Genomic DNA, 15,409 nt, shown 5'->3' with positions numbered 1-15,409 from the left:
AAGCACAACCAAAACAATGTTCTTCCGCAAAATGCATGCAGTTTTGTTTTTTTAACCGTTAGAGGTCAAAAGGTTATGTGGACCTTTAAAGAAATGCAATCCTTTTTATTGTTTTTATATTTTATTATTATTCTTATTTCGAATCTAACAAAAGCATGCACTAGAAAAAAATACTGGACAATATAGGTTTGATGGTTTTCACTAGATTTGACTGCATCCTGAATTGTGCAGTCTCGTGTCACGTGTACGAGACTGACCTCTCCTACCTATTTCTCATTTCATTTAGGATCTGTGGCACATAAATCCTTTTCCATTGATTTGTTCTTCAATTTGTTGATTTATTTGATACAATAATACAGTAAAATAGTAGGCTGTTATAAAATATTTTTTACAATTTAAAATAACTGGTTTTGATTTGAATAAATGTTTTGCATTTTTATTCCAGTGATGACAAAGCTGAATATTCTGCATCATTACTGCAGTCTTCAGTGTCACATGATCCTTCAAAAAATCATTCTAATTTGATGATTTGGTGCAAACAACAACAACAACAACAAAAACATTTCTGATTATTATCAATGTTGAAAACACTTTACATCATAATGCATCTTAATATTTTTATGGAAACCGTGATACTTTTTTTTCAAAATTCTTTGATGAATAGGAAGTTCAAAAGAACAGCATTTATTGGAAAAAAAAATATTTGTAACATTATAAATGTCTTTACTATTACTTTTGAGCAATTTAAAGTGTCCTTGCTGAATTAAAGTATTATTTTCATTACAAATATTTTAACTGACCCCAAACTTTTCAATGGTAGTGTAATCATTTTAGTTAAAAAAGGCTTGTACAACTAAAACCAATATAGACAAACTACAAAAAAATTACAAGAACAAATGAATGAACACACACAACAAAACTAAGCTTCATTTTTACCTAAAGGCTAAAGAACAATTAAACACTCAGGGGATAAAAATATATATATATTATAAAATTTGAAGATATTTGTACATGGCAAAGTGAGAACTGCAAAGTTCCCCATTCCAGGTGAACCAGTGAACCTTACACTCTTTGTACAGTCACCATGTTGATTTGTTGCTGTTAAACTTTCTTTGGATGAGAGCTGTAAATCCCCTGATGCAGTGATGAAGCTGCCGCCCACAGAGGCTTAGTGGACACACACACACACACACACACTGTCTCACTGGTACGGGCCATCTGCTCTCCTCCTCTGTCACGTAGAGCAAGCCCTGTCCTCATCAACACTGAATCCCTTCATATAATCTCACTGGAGATTATCAACACTTTTGTAAGCAAGAGGGGGAATAAATCTGCATCCGAAGACATGTTTGCTCCAGTTTTTACTTGCGTTTCTCATATCCATGTGTATCGCCTGTCACTATAGGGATGGTTTTGTCACTATAAACGGTTTTAAATGTGTTTGAAAAAAAGTGAGATCATCTCAATCGTTTATCCAACCACGTTTAGTCAAAGAGCAAAGGGAGACGAAGGGAGACTTTGGTGATTAAAAAAGCACCCCAGTTATGTCATCTGTGGAGTTTCATAACATACCTCAATAAACATATCTCAAACTGTGCTCGGATTTGCCAACATGCCAAAGTCTGCAGTCAAGTCAGAGATTATATATCATATTCTTCTTGTTGGAGCAATTTTTTTATTTATTTTTTATTAAATGTTAGGCCTATATAATATAGTAAAATTGCTAATATTATGAAATATTATTAAAATTTAAAATAATTGTTTTCTATCTGAATATATTTTAGCCTATACATTCATTCTAATATTCCGATTATAAACATAATTATCAATCTATTTTTTTATTATTAATGTTTGAAATGTTATACATTTAGTACAGCTTATTAATTACAGTATGTGTTGGTCAAAATCTTTTACATTTTTACTGTTTCATAAATGATTTTGTCTATTATTTATTTTACTGTTTAAATTTGGCTATACCTATAATAGGTTCCACTGTGACAACTTGCCCCATGTAGAATGACAATATTGTTGCTTGTCACAAAAGGTCAAATTGTGCTTTACTGTTTCTTCCTAAATGTTTTAGATCATCTTTCTCACATAACACAAAAATAAACCCAAATTTTGACTTCCCGGCGTGACGTCTGCAGAGTCAAGTGACTTGGTCTGGAACAGCGAATTGCGCCCCTGACGTCACACCAAATCCCCCTCTGGTCACGTGGTGCGGAGATGAGCTGGATTAATGCAGCGGTAGGGAACAAACGGGACGGGACGGGAAACGGAAACAACACAGGATTTAACTGCGACGGTGAGCTGTAGCAGTAAAAAAGAAAATCCATCGAATTATATAAAAACAAATCTTTAATATAAGCTAAAGACACATGCACTAGTCGTGCAGTTTTTGGACGGAAAGATGTTGATTTCGCCGTGGGACAGATGGTACACGACCAGCTGCTGCCTGTGTTGTCATGTACGGACGGGCACCATTATCCTGGGCATCTGGTATATGGTGAGTCAAGACGACTTATTTTAAATAACATTTAATATTATATTTTATTATATTTTAAATAACATCATATTTTTATAGTTGTTTTTTTACATATATAACCAGCATAAACTATTTTTGAATATTCTTAGTAAATTATAAATATTTGCAGAATTCTAATTGAAAGTTTTTTCTAAAATTATTAAAAATGGTCGTTACAAATATTGTGTTACCTATCTAGACAGCATTTTTGTGCATGTCTAATTCTTGATGTTCATTTATGATTCATAATGTCATTGTGCTGATGGATGCTATAGATAAAGCAACACCGCTGACAGAATATGAAAAATAAATAAAATATGAACGAGAAAATCTGAGAAGAATGAAATAATTTAACCACTAAATGATTGTTTAACAACGCGTAATTGCTCCCATGATGTCGTGCTTCCTCCTAGCTGAGACTTGTTTTAGAAATTAGAGCTCCTTTGCATAATATAAATAGAAAAAGAATCCTTGATCTGATGCTTGGAAACTGTTGGCCTAACTAAAGAAAGCTGTCTTATCGAACAGTGTTCAAAGACCTAAATATAAGAGATACTAAAAAACAGTGGAATATTCTGGTCACCTCCAGTTTCTTCTGCATTGCAAGGAACAACAGAATTCATTAAGCTAAAAACTACAGTGACGTTTATTGACACGGACAGGAAAATGCTTCCACAGACAAAACATTATCAGAGACAATGAGTGAGGATAAAGGAAATGTGTGTCACAGATTAATTACATTTTCGATATAAATGTCCTTCATGTAGAGCTAATATAATATGATTGATTGGTCTTTTGTTTGGTCTGCAAAGTCAAACAGCACTATCTATATGAATTAATTAAAACATGAATATATATATATATATATATATATATATATATATATATATATATATATATAATGTATACATATATATCCAAATGCCTAATAATAAATTAAACAATGAACTTTGTTAATCAGAATACTTGTATTTAAAGGGATACTCCACTTTAAAATGAAAATTCTGTCATCATATACTCACCCTCATGCTGTTTCAAACCTGTATGAATTTCTTTCTTCTGCTGAACAAAAAGGAAGATATTTAGAAGAATGTCAGTAACCAGACAGTTTCTGGTCTCATTGACTTCCATAGTAGGAAAAAAATATACTATGGTACTAAGTCAATGAGACCAGAAACTATCATAAAGGATTGAAACAACATGAGGGTGAGTATATGATGACAGAATTTTCATTTTAAAGTGGAGTATCCCTTTAATCCGAGCAATTTATTCCAAAACTCAATTTACACTTTAAAACATAAGATTCCTGTTTGCTGCTGATCCTGTTTGCTTTTGCCTAAAATCTAATTGATCTAAACATCTATATTGTAAAAAAAAAAAAAATATATATATATTCTCTGTCCTTTTCAGCTGATCAATGCAGTGGTTTTGTTAATCCTGCTGTCGGCTCTCAATGACCCAGTCCAGTACCACTACCACCTCACCAGCTCCGAACTCGGCACGGATTTGGACGTCATGGACGATGCAAGTACGTTTGAGACATTTAATCTCCCATAGTTATTCAATTCCAGTATGAACAAACAGATCAGCATCAACTTTTTAAGTTCAGCAAGAACTCAAAGACTGCTATCGTATTTCCTGGTGGTATCAGCACTGCTATAGATTCTGGCTCTGGTGACTGATTAAAACTGACTCTCATCAGCAGGATTCAAACTATGATTCCCTGTAATTGGTTTGGGCTGCTTTGCATCTGGCCTCTGTTATATGAAGCCTGTTTTGTAATGGGCGCTGAAGTAGACAGTGTACGGTTGAGTGTACTTTAACATATGGAGGGGATTATGTGGAGGGAGCTATTTCAATGACCAGCACCAGTGCTCTCAATTTACTTACAGTACTGAGAGCTCGAGCATCTAAAATTAATTTTATAGTTACAGTGTCTCATTCAGAAGTGTAAGAGATTAGAAAAACTGTAATATTAGCCGACTGAACTGAATATTTAAAGAGGCCATATAATGCCCTTTTACAAAGTCTTGATTTTGTTTTTGGGGTCTACTAGAACAGCTTTTCATGCTTGCATGTTCAAAAAACACCTTATTTTTCACATATTTCATAGAATCCTGTAGAATTCAACCAATCAAATGACAACTACGAAACTTCCGAAGTGTTTCCCATTTTGTGTGCCTTATGCATCCCTGAGGCTGAGAAGTAATGCTCTGTTTAGTTCATGTCTCTATGAAACCCCTCCTTCCAAAAAGCGCAATGTGCTCTGATTGGTCAGCTGGACCAGTGTGTTGTGATTGGTCAACCACTTCGAGTGTGTTTCGTAAATGTCACGTCCCTTACCATAACCGCGAGTTTCAACACACTACTAACGCAATTCAACCAGGCCTCACCCCTCTTTTGCGTATGCCTTAGGCAGGAATTATTTAAATGAGGAATATTATGACATGTTCGTTCCCGGGAGAAAACTCAAGACTACAATGGAGGCGTTTCAGGGAGTTCAGAAACAGTGCGCACTGATATAGAGAATAACTCCCTTTGGAGTGGACTTTGCGCTATGTAACTTTGCAGACCTTTTTCATGCTCAAACAGCAACATTACACACTAAAGAAAGTTGAAAATGTAAAAAAGTGTAATAGGTCCTCTTTAATGTTCAATGATAACATAAGACATTCCCTAAAAAGGCCATGAATCTCCCTGTTGCCAGTGTGTTCAAACAGTCTCCCTTCTAGAAACTAGAGAAGTTAGTTTACTTGTTTTCCTCCACTATGTGCTTACTAGGCTGTATTATTATCCATAAAACTTATATTTCTCAAAAACATGAGATATGCTTGTGTTTTGGAGAGAATGAGTGTCTGGTGCTTGTTTTGGCTAATTCAGTACTATAGATAGTAGGTCAGGTAACTAGGCTAGTTCATGAGTGCCTGTAATGTCTTGTGAGCACTAGGCTGAACTACTAAAATTTTAACTCGGGCAGGCAATGTGACTGGCTCATATATCAGGCTCTAGCCTTTTCTGATAAATTAGTAAGTTTGTTCATAAATTAATCATTTAGAACGTCAGCATGAGCAATTCATGGTCAGAGTGGTTTACCAACAGATTATTGAAATGATGGATAATTATTATCATTTTAATTACAATTTTCATAGATGTACTTCAGTGTATTTTCATAAAAATTTCAATGCATAAATAACATTTATTACAATTTACATAGATCTATTTCAGTGCATTTCATTGAAATTTCAATGCATATTATTTCACTATGAAAATGTACATAATGTAATTTCCGGTTTGTTAATAGCTCTGGGCATTGACACAAATTTTCTGATCTGATTAACAGTCTCAATTTACATTTTATTGGATTCTGATTCGTAAAGTCTTCTTCATTTAGTTCAGTCTGATTTGTATTTTATTTGGTTTACCTGACTATATCTACATTTGAGTTAATGTCGATTCAAGTTAATTTTTGATTAGATATATATAATTTTGAGTTCATTTTTGATTAGATATACATAATTTTGAGTTCCATTTTTGATTAGATATACAATATTTTGAGTTTATTTTTGATTAGATATATCTTATATTAGATGAACTGATACTTTGAACCGTACAAGGAGGTAATCTCTAACTTTGCATTACTATAATATTTACGTTTAATTAACATGAACACTACGAAACAGTCAAATTCAGTAACATTTTCTTTAACATTTTTTCAAAACAAAGGTTTTTTTAGTGAGCTCAGCAGAAACTCAACTAAAGGGTGAAATTTGCTGGACAGCAAAATAATGTTCAGTGAAATTCTTCTCGTATTAAAAGATCAATCTGATTTCAGATTGAAATTGAAAAATATTTCTTCCTATATCTTTACCCAATCCTAGATGGTTCATATTGGCCGTTAAACTCAATATTCATTGTGCAGATCTGATGTGGTTTGTCTTTCCTCCACAGACATGTGTATCGCTGCTGCAATCTCATTGCTGATGATTATGATTTGTGGAATGGCAACCTATGGTGCATATAAGGTTTGACTATTTACTTACTAAAGTTCTTCCATCATTTACTCACCATTATGTTGTTCCAAACCCATAAGACTTTCTTTCTTGCATTGAATACAAACATTAGGGTGAGTAAATGAGATTTAAGGATCATTTGAAGCTCATTCTGATTCTGCTAAATAGGATTGTGCCGAGTAGTAAAATTATTTCTTTTTTTTCTATTTTTCAGCAACATGCTGCGTGGATCATTCCTTTCTTCTGCTACCAGATCTTTGACTTTGCTCTTAACACACTGGTAGCAATAAGTGTTGTTGTTTACCCCAACACTATACAGGACTATCTTCAGCAGTTGGTAAGGATCTCACGACTTTGAGTTTTTGATATTGCAAATTATCATTCTGTTAGTGACTCGATGTGTCATTATGTTTTAACAGCCTGGGACCTTTCCATACAAAGAAGACTTGATGTCCACAAACAACATGTGCCTAGTATTAGCAGTGCTTCTCTTTGTTGGATGCATCTTAGCCTTTAAGGTAATGCGAAACAACTGTGCTTTCCCATTCGTTGTGATCTGCCAGTTTATTTTTGGTTCACTATAGCTAGATGTGGCGCACTGTAAGATGACAAACACTGTGTTGTCCTTCTAGAAGCCTGACTTTTACAGAAGACTTCAGATGTGATACAAATCGCTTTATGACAGCCTGCGCGCATTAGAGAGAGGCAGATTATTCTTCTGGGATGAACAGCGTGCTAAAATTAACCTCTTAGCTTGCCTCCCCATGCTGTTGTATGCATGACAGTCTAATGGGTTGTTTATTGAAAAATAGCTGAGGTTATGATTAAAAATGGGGGGGGGGAGTGAAAAAAGAAAGAAAGGTGACCCGTTTTTGCACATTAAATATAGGGAACAAAATCGTGATGTTTATGTTATTTGTCCCATATGATCTTGTTATATTTTCTGTATCTGTGGCTCATTATTTTTATTGCTAAGCCATATGCGCATGATTTATGATGGTGTTTTATTTAGCATCAACGGCTGTTCTTTCTCTTTAGGCTTACCTTATTGCCTGTGTCTGGAACTGCTACAGATACGTCAGTGGAAGAAGCACTACAGAGGTCCTGGTTTATGTCACTACAAATGACACTACAGTAAGTCAAGGGTTTATTTCAACGTACACTGTTTAATGGAGTCTTGTTTCCTTACATTCACATTTGCAGATGTTTCCATAATGAACACACATAAACTACCATTCAAAAGTTTGGGGTTGGTGATGCTTTTATTCAGCAAAGATGCATTGAATTGATGGCAGTAAATACTTTTACAGTGTTACAAAAAAATTCTATTTCAAATAAATGTTGTTCTTTTGAACTATCAATTCAAGAATACTGAGAAAAAAAGTGTTTCATTGGTTTCCACAAAAATATTAAGCAGCACAATTATACATTAATAATAATAAAAGACTAGGTACATGAAAAAAAAAAAATTTTAAACGCTATTTTAAATTGTAATCATATTTTACTCTTTTTACTGTATTTTTAATCAGATAAATACAGCATAAGAGACTTTTCAAAAATCTAAAAATCTTACGACCCAAAACCTTTGAGTGGTCGCTGAATTAGGGATGGGAATCCTAAGGAGTTTGATTATTCAGTCTCAGATTCTGATTCCATTTAAAAAATCCAGTTCCTTACTAATTCCATGAATGATTCTTTTATTACATTTGAGGAGGCACCAAATAATTGATCCCAGCTTTATTATTACCATATGTAACTATATGAGGTTTATATTTTTATAAACAAAATATTGGATAAAAACAATGTTATTTTGGTAAAAATTAAATTACTAAATAATTCTCTTCTGAATGTGTATATTTAATATTTGTTTCGATTCAGGTTTGAAAAATAAATAAATTATACCTAAATAGCAATATTTTTTATATATTAGAACAAATAGAACAAATAAAAGGACAAAAGCACATAACAAAATTACTAAAACATAAACTAAAATTAACATGAAAGTTAATTCAAAATATTAATAAAACTAAAACAACACTCTCAAGTCATTCGTTCACAAATCATGCTACACTAGTCATGCTGCATATTTGTCAGCAAAAAAAAAAGAAAGTAAATGGTCATGAACCGTTAACACAAATAAATAAAATCATCCAGTTCTCAGTTCCTGATCCTACACATAATTCAGTCATGAGAAACAGTCACGTAGCCTGCTCTAGAGTTTATCTCTGCACAGCTATAGGGGATGTTCTGATGTGCATCCCAGCAGGATCATGAATGATGACGCGCTCCTCGTGCCCTCAGTATTGTTGAGTCAGTGTTTATGGAGGGCATTAGAGAGGGCACTGTGCTGTGCTTCTAATCCAGTACTGTCTGCCAGAAGAAATCCTGTCTTACTGCCTCTGTCTATCCGTCCCGCTGCTCTGTTGACCCTCACAGCCCTCCAGTCACTGACAACTCGCATATACGAAGAGTTACATTTAACGCATTTGACAGATGCTTTTATCTAAAGTGACTTTCAGTGCATTCAAGATATACGTTTTATCTGTATCTGTGTATGCAATCGAGTATAAAAATATTTGTATTTTTTGGGGTGGGTGATGATCGGACTAATTGGATTTCCCGGGTCACTCAGCTGAATTCCACAGCTTAATGAGTGGTCAGATTCTTTAAAAAGAGACTGAAAGAATAGAAATAAAAGGCCATTGAGAAGCATAGGGCTTTTTCACTATTCAGCTGCGGGCCGTTACATAACTGTCCACACTTGTTTGGTTCATTTAAAATCCGCTCGGATCCGCATTCCAGCCATCCTGACAAGGTGCGAACACGATCCCCTCGGGGCGTTCATGACTATATTACTAATTAGCTCATCTTTTCATAACAGTACTTAAACAAAGAATGTGGTCTTTCAGAATTTTGGTTGGTCTTTCTATTTAGGGAGGATGAATTTATCTTTTATCCAGAGTGGCTTGAAAATGCTTTAGTTTTATGTGCGACTCGGCCGTGGTTTATAAATGACTAGCAAAGCAACAGGAAACAGTAGAGAGAAAAGAGATGAGAAGATAAAGGTGAAAGGGGTTTAACTTTTGGGCATGAGGAACGCATGTTTGTTAACATGGCCACAAATGTGCCTTAATTTAGTTAAATCATGATTTAATGGGAACAAATTAAGTCGTGGAAAACAAATGGCGCTTTTCCACTGCATGGTACGGCTCGGTACGGTTCGACTCGGCGCGGAACGGTTCGGCTCGCTTCGCTTTTCCACTGCGTGGTACGACTCGACTCGGTACGGCACGCTTCGGTTCGCTTTAGCTCGGTTGCTTTTCCACTGCAGTTAGTACCGCTTCAAAGTGGGTGGGACTGATCGTTATAGTTGCCGTCTCTACTGCCATATCATCATATTAAATGCGAATTTTTCATTCCGTGTTTCCCCATCCACTCCTCGGCAACCAACGAGAGGAACGAGTTTATACTCTTTTTTTATTTTATTTTATTTTTTTAAAGCAAATACTTTTAAAACAGGCGCTACAGCGCTGGCTGTTGTCTACTGGCTATTTAAATCTAGCGGGTTTAGTGTCTCGTGTCGTAAATACAGTGACGCTGGTAGTGATGATTCTGTCTGACCAATCAGTGATCTTCAGTGTTTTCACATCACATTTTAGTATCGGTACGGTACGCTTGGAACCTCAACAGAGGTGGTACCATTTAAAGCGAGCCGTACCGTACCATGCAGTGGAAATGCGCCAAAAGTGAGCCGTACCGAACCGAGCCGTACCGTACCATGCAGTGGAAAAGCGCCAAAATTCTATGTGCGGGGCTCTGTACAGATGACCTACTGCATTTGCCAAAATATGCATAAAAATATGTATTCCACAATGCAATGCACTCCACTACCATGTCCAGTGTGACAAAATAAACCAGAAGTAATATCAGACGTGAGATCTTGAACCTCTTTCTTGACTCATTATGCAAGTTGATTTGATGTTTTATTCCAAAAATTGAGTTTTAATCCAAAAATGTAATTTTCAAGATGAAATCTGATAGCTATATGCCAAATGTATAGCTAAACTACTCTTAAAAACTTTTTATTTAGCATAATGTGCTGTTTTACATACTATTTTAGCAGTTGATATTCAGTTAGAAGCAAGCTAATGTTCATCGCAAACATTGCTAACGTGTCTTTATCATGTGTGCTAACTGCTACAGCTCAAATGTATTGTTTTCATTTTTTGTGTCATGATTCGCCTAAGAATACAGCATACAGAAGAAATGGGGAAACATGTTATATAAGTAAAGCATTTACTAATATGCAACTGCGTTAATTTCAGGTACTACTTCCACCCTACGAAGAGGCGATCGCCATTCCACCGAAGGATCCCCCTCCCCAGTACGTTTCGGCTTGAGAATCGCACCTCTTTCTTACTACGCTGCCCCCAAACCTTCTCCAAAGAAACAATCTCTTGTCACAATAGCCCATTCCGTCGCCCCGGTCTCCTGTTTGTCGCTGTGTGACGTAAGTCTCCTCTCTGGAGGCAGCAGTATGACTTTGAGACGCCCTTCCCTCGACAAGGCTACCCAGCTGTCCTGGCAACCCAATGCTGTGTGTCAGCTCCAATCTGATTTGCACTTTCGGCGATTATGTGTGGCACTGGCCTTTTTAATACTGTGAACTTCTCAGTAGTGTTGTCGTCTACTGATATACCTGAGATTTGAATGCAGCGTGCATGATGAACACGGGAGTTACGTAAGAGCACTTTTCAAATGGGAATTACCTAGAAGTGTACTGAATGTAAGAAGCCGGCATTTTCACTTTAATTTCGTTGTACTGTACGAAATGAAAGAAATTTTAAGTCTGGTTCGGAATATAACTAAATTAGTTGTAAAAAAAAAAAATGTAACAAGCAATGCTACACAGTTGTATCTAACAAAGTGAAATCTTTCAAGTCTTCCTTTATACACAATGCAATAATTTGTTAATTTAGTCTTTTTTAACAAATCTATTGCTAATCATTACTTAGATGTCACAATAGATCAGTTCCTGCTGTGAACAGTTACAAAGCTCTGTACACTTAATATACGTGATGACTCTGATTTAGATAAGTCAAGTAGATTTGAAACATTTTAATGATTCTGTTGACTGTGTTTCACGCATCGTGGGGGATCTGACTTCTACGGAGACCCTTAATTTGCATTCGCTTGCAAAATGTTTGTGATCTCCACAAAAAAAAAAACGTGTGTTCGCTTGCAAAATGTTTGTGATCTCACGAGGAACTTTGCATTCGCTTGCAAAATGTTTGCAGACTCAAAATAAAAAATTGCGTTCGCTTGCAAAATGTTTGCGTTCCACCGAAAAACTTTGCATTCGCTTGCAAAATGTTTGCGATCTCCCGAGAAACTTTGCCTTTACTTGCAAAATCGTTGCGATCTCCAAAAAAAAAAAAGAAGTGCGTTCGCTTGCAAAATGTTTGCAATCTCACGAGGAACTTTGCGTTCGCTTGCAAAATGTTTGCGTTCTCAAACTTTGCTAAGATTGAGAAACTCAGGGGACCGCAAAGGTTTTGCAGACGAACGCAAAACTTCTGCGAGAGAACGCTAAAGCATTGAAATATGTCCCTTTAGGGGCTCTGTCTAAACGAAAAACAGAAAAAAATCTGGGTTAAGGTGCGGTCACATTTACTGTTTCAATAGGAATCCACACGATGGCGGAAGGCGGAAGATTTTCCTTCGCAGATTTCGCAACAGATTTAATTTGGTAATGCGAATTTGCCGCGTTGATGAACAGAAAGCTACTTGGTTTCAAAGCGACTTCTGTGTGAGCTGTGTTTCATGCATCGCTACACTATTTGACAATAATCAATGGACCTTTTGCTCAAAAAATGCCAGTAATGTGGCCACATGTTTACAGTGAGGCACTTAGAATGGAAGTGAATAGCCATTTCAATAGTAGACCTAAACAATGTGTTCATATGATTTTAGTGTGAAAAAAATTGGATTATATCCCATTTTACTACTTCTTTGCCATGACATGTAATGCCTAAAATGCTAAATTGACTATAAAACGATTTAAAAATCTTAAACTGCTTACAGAAATATTCATGTAAGTGCTTTCATAAAATTAGAAGCTTCACATTTCTGCTTTTAAATCATGCAAAAATTGGCCCCATTCACTTCCATTGTAAGTGCCTTGATTTTTTTGTGATAATCAACAATATGTCACAAATGTTGTCGATTTATCTAAACGTTCATTGAACCAGGACAGTGCTCAAATGAATAAATGAGAATTATTGTCATTTGTTGAAGTTACATACTCCTGTTTAGAGTAGTATAACTTTTCTGTCATTTTCACTAGGTTACAATCTGTGGCTGCAGACTGCAATGTTTTTGCACATTTGAATATTATTTATTCATGTAATTGTCTGTGAATGGTGTTAATCAGTAATTGTGACAAATTAAAAGTAAATTACGTTACTGCCGACAGATTAGCACCTAGCTCAGTTTAAGTAACATGGCGTCTCCCCCAGTCGTCTCCAAGCTTCTGTTATTGGGAACATTTTTTCATTTTTATATACAGTGGCTATGCAAGGGTATTTTGTAACATGTATCCATAGCTGACAATGACTAAGTACTTGCATTTAATCATTATGGTAACAATAGGTATACTATAGAAGCATTAATGAACGTATTAGAGATTGATAGATAAACATTTCCTTTCATTGTTCTAAACATAGACTTTCATCTTCAATTCAGCATCTCAGATTCAGCTTCAAGCAAGCAATGTTTTTCGTGAATCAATTTTCAATGTATTCTGTGTATTTGGAATTTTGCTTTTGGTATCAAATGTGACCTGTACATTTTAATTCTTGTCATGATATTCCTCATGAAAATGAAACGGTTATCAATGAATATCACAAAAATGAATTCTCAGAAACCCAGAATAATGTTTGTCAGTAGGTAGAATGGCTGTTAGTGTTTGTTTTTGTCTTGTTACACATCCTGTATTGGGTTGACACTGGCTTATGTCTTATTCATGAACAATAAAATATTACAGTAATGCGTCAGTATGGCTGTGCATCTCTTTATTACGCAGGTGAATAAATAAATAATTTTTTTTAAAAACTATATAGATAAAGTATTAATTATATGGTTCATTATTAGTGCAGTATTATTGGTTTTATAACATTTACCTTTGCATGATCAGAGGAGAAAGATTCACTTCCTTTTTGGATGAGCAGAACTGTCAGGGGTTTAGCACTTTGTTCGCAAGAATTTACAATACACACACTTCATCCACTGACCTATTTTTGATGGTTCAGATTCCAAGGATACTGTACAGTGATGCTTTAGAATATAAAACAAAAAACACAGCTTGCATGATGTCTTTTCCGATATAGCATCACTCCAGTTCCCCATTTATCCTTTTCATTTTTGCAAGCTCACTGAACACGCTCATTATATTTATCTGTGTGGGTATTTAAGAATTAGACTTCAAAACTGACGACACGTGACTGAGGAAACTAGGGCATTCACTTCACTGAAGAGAGCTATTGATGTTTTCTCTGCTCAAGCGCTTTAGGCCTGTCAGAGTTTTATTTTGGTCTGAAAATCCTTAGGAAAAAAGTATGTCGTTGCAGCAGCGCGTTTCTAATCCCTCAGCCTCAATGTCAAGGGCTGTATTCATCATCGGGGAATATGTAAACAATGTAAATTTGAAATAAACATAATTGAGTAAAATTAAAATAAAATGAGGTATGAAGCAAATCAAATATTTTATCTTTAAATCTTTAAAGGACAAACACCTCTTCTAATTTTATATAATATAGCCTAATCCTATGGAAAAACATCATGAGGAAACTGCTTGTAGCGATTTAAAATGCCGTGGGCCTACTATAGCCTACAACTTATTTTTCAGTTAGGCTAAATCTTCTCTAGACATCATGCCTTTCAGAATCATTTTAAGATTGCAAAACATAATTAAATATCAACAACTTTCGGACTACATTTTCAAACCAAAGGCAAAGATTTATATTCTGCTAACAAAAGTGTGTAATACACTCCGAGTTCTGATAAAACGATTAAACTGAAGAACTGAGGATAAAATGCATTAGATATTGCGCCCTCTAATGGTAAAATCATGTTATGTGTAAATTTCAGCAATGTTTTTGTGTGGGGTCAAAATGCCAAATCAAATTGCATGTTTTTTTTGGCATGTGTGCAAAATAGTAAGTACAAATGTCTACAATTTGCACAATAAATAAATACACATGGCTAATTGATAAAACTGGTGAGTTGATTCTCAGTGAAACTGTCAAATTCTTCACTACTTCTAAACATTCTTTCATCGTGGGAGTCATCACATGCTAAATGATCCATTCATTTATCAAAATCTCTGACATACATGTAGCCTATATTCCATAAATATCTGAAATTAAATGTTTGTAATGTCTCCTGAATTGGCAAATGAAATGAAATACGAATCACATTCTTACCGATCAAATTTGGAATCATATATATGGACTATGGAGATTACCCGGCACAATCACTACCATTTTTCATCAGCTACAGCAGTCCATTAGTATTTACAGTACATTACATTTTGTAGAAATGTGACAAAACATAATAGTGCAAAAATGAACAATCTACCTTAAATTTTCAGTTTACATGTAACACATTTCTACAAAAAAATAAATGTACTGTATAAATACAAATGTTATTTTTGTTTACTACAGAATCGACTTTTCTAAGTGTTATGCCTAGTGTTAAAAGCATCTAAAAAGCTCAGTGATTCACAAGAGCATTCAATGAGACAAAACTGACAATCTTGTAAAGTGTAGAAAGCAGTCAAGGTCAACAAAAAAATGTCACAAATATTTCCATGGTA

The 15,409-nt window shown here is 35.1% G+C and overlaps 1 protein-coding gene across 1 annotated transcript; it reads left to right on the top strand.

The window, feature by feature from the left end:
- Nucleotides 1-2,217: 2,217 nt before the first annotated feature.
- laptm4b (lysosomal protein transmembrane 4 beta) lies at nucleotides 2,218-13,589 on the top strand. Its single transcript, XM_084132112.1, has 7 exons — nucleotides 2,218-2,506; nucleotides 3,935-4,052; nucleotides 6,473-6,546; nucleotides 6,749-6,871; nucleotides 6,954-7,052; nucleotides 7,573-7,668; nucleotides 10,860-13,589. The coding sequence occupies exons 1-7, from the start codon at nucleotides 2,411-2,413 to the stop codon at nucleotides 10,932-10,934; spliced, it is 681 nt and encodes a 226-aa protein (XP_083988238.1). The 5' UTR covers nucleotides 2,218-2,410; the 3' UTR covers nucleotides 10,935-13,589.
- Nucleotides 13,590-15,409: the final 1,820 nt, after the last annotated feature.

The sequence above is a fragment of the Abramis brama genome, assembly GCF_963993115.1.
Source record: "Abramis brama genome assembly, chromosome: 12".
Taxonomy (NCBI): Eukaryota; Metazoa; Chordata; class Actinopteri; order Cypriniformes; family Leuciscidae; genus Abramis; species Abramis brama.
This window is presented reverse-complemented; position numbering and strand designations above follow the sequence as displayed.

What these genes read in the sequence shown, in the direction of transcription:
- laptm4b (XM_084132112.1), top strand. Translation starts at nt 2,411, where the DNA reads ATGTTGATTTCGCCGTGGGACAGATGGTACACGACCAGCTGCTGCCTG. An exon ending in TCCTGGGCATCTGGTATATG is followed by an intron (nt 2,507 to 3,934) that starts GTGAGTCAAGAC and finishes TGTCCTTTTCAG; the next exon opens with CTGATCAATGCAGTGGTTTT. An exon ending in CAACCTATGGTGCATATAAG is followed by an intron (nt 6,547 to 6,748) that starts GTTTGACTATTT and finishes TCTATTTTTCAG; the next exon opens with CAACATGCTGCGTGGATCAT.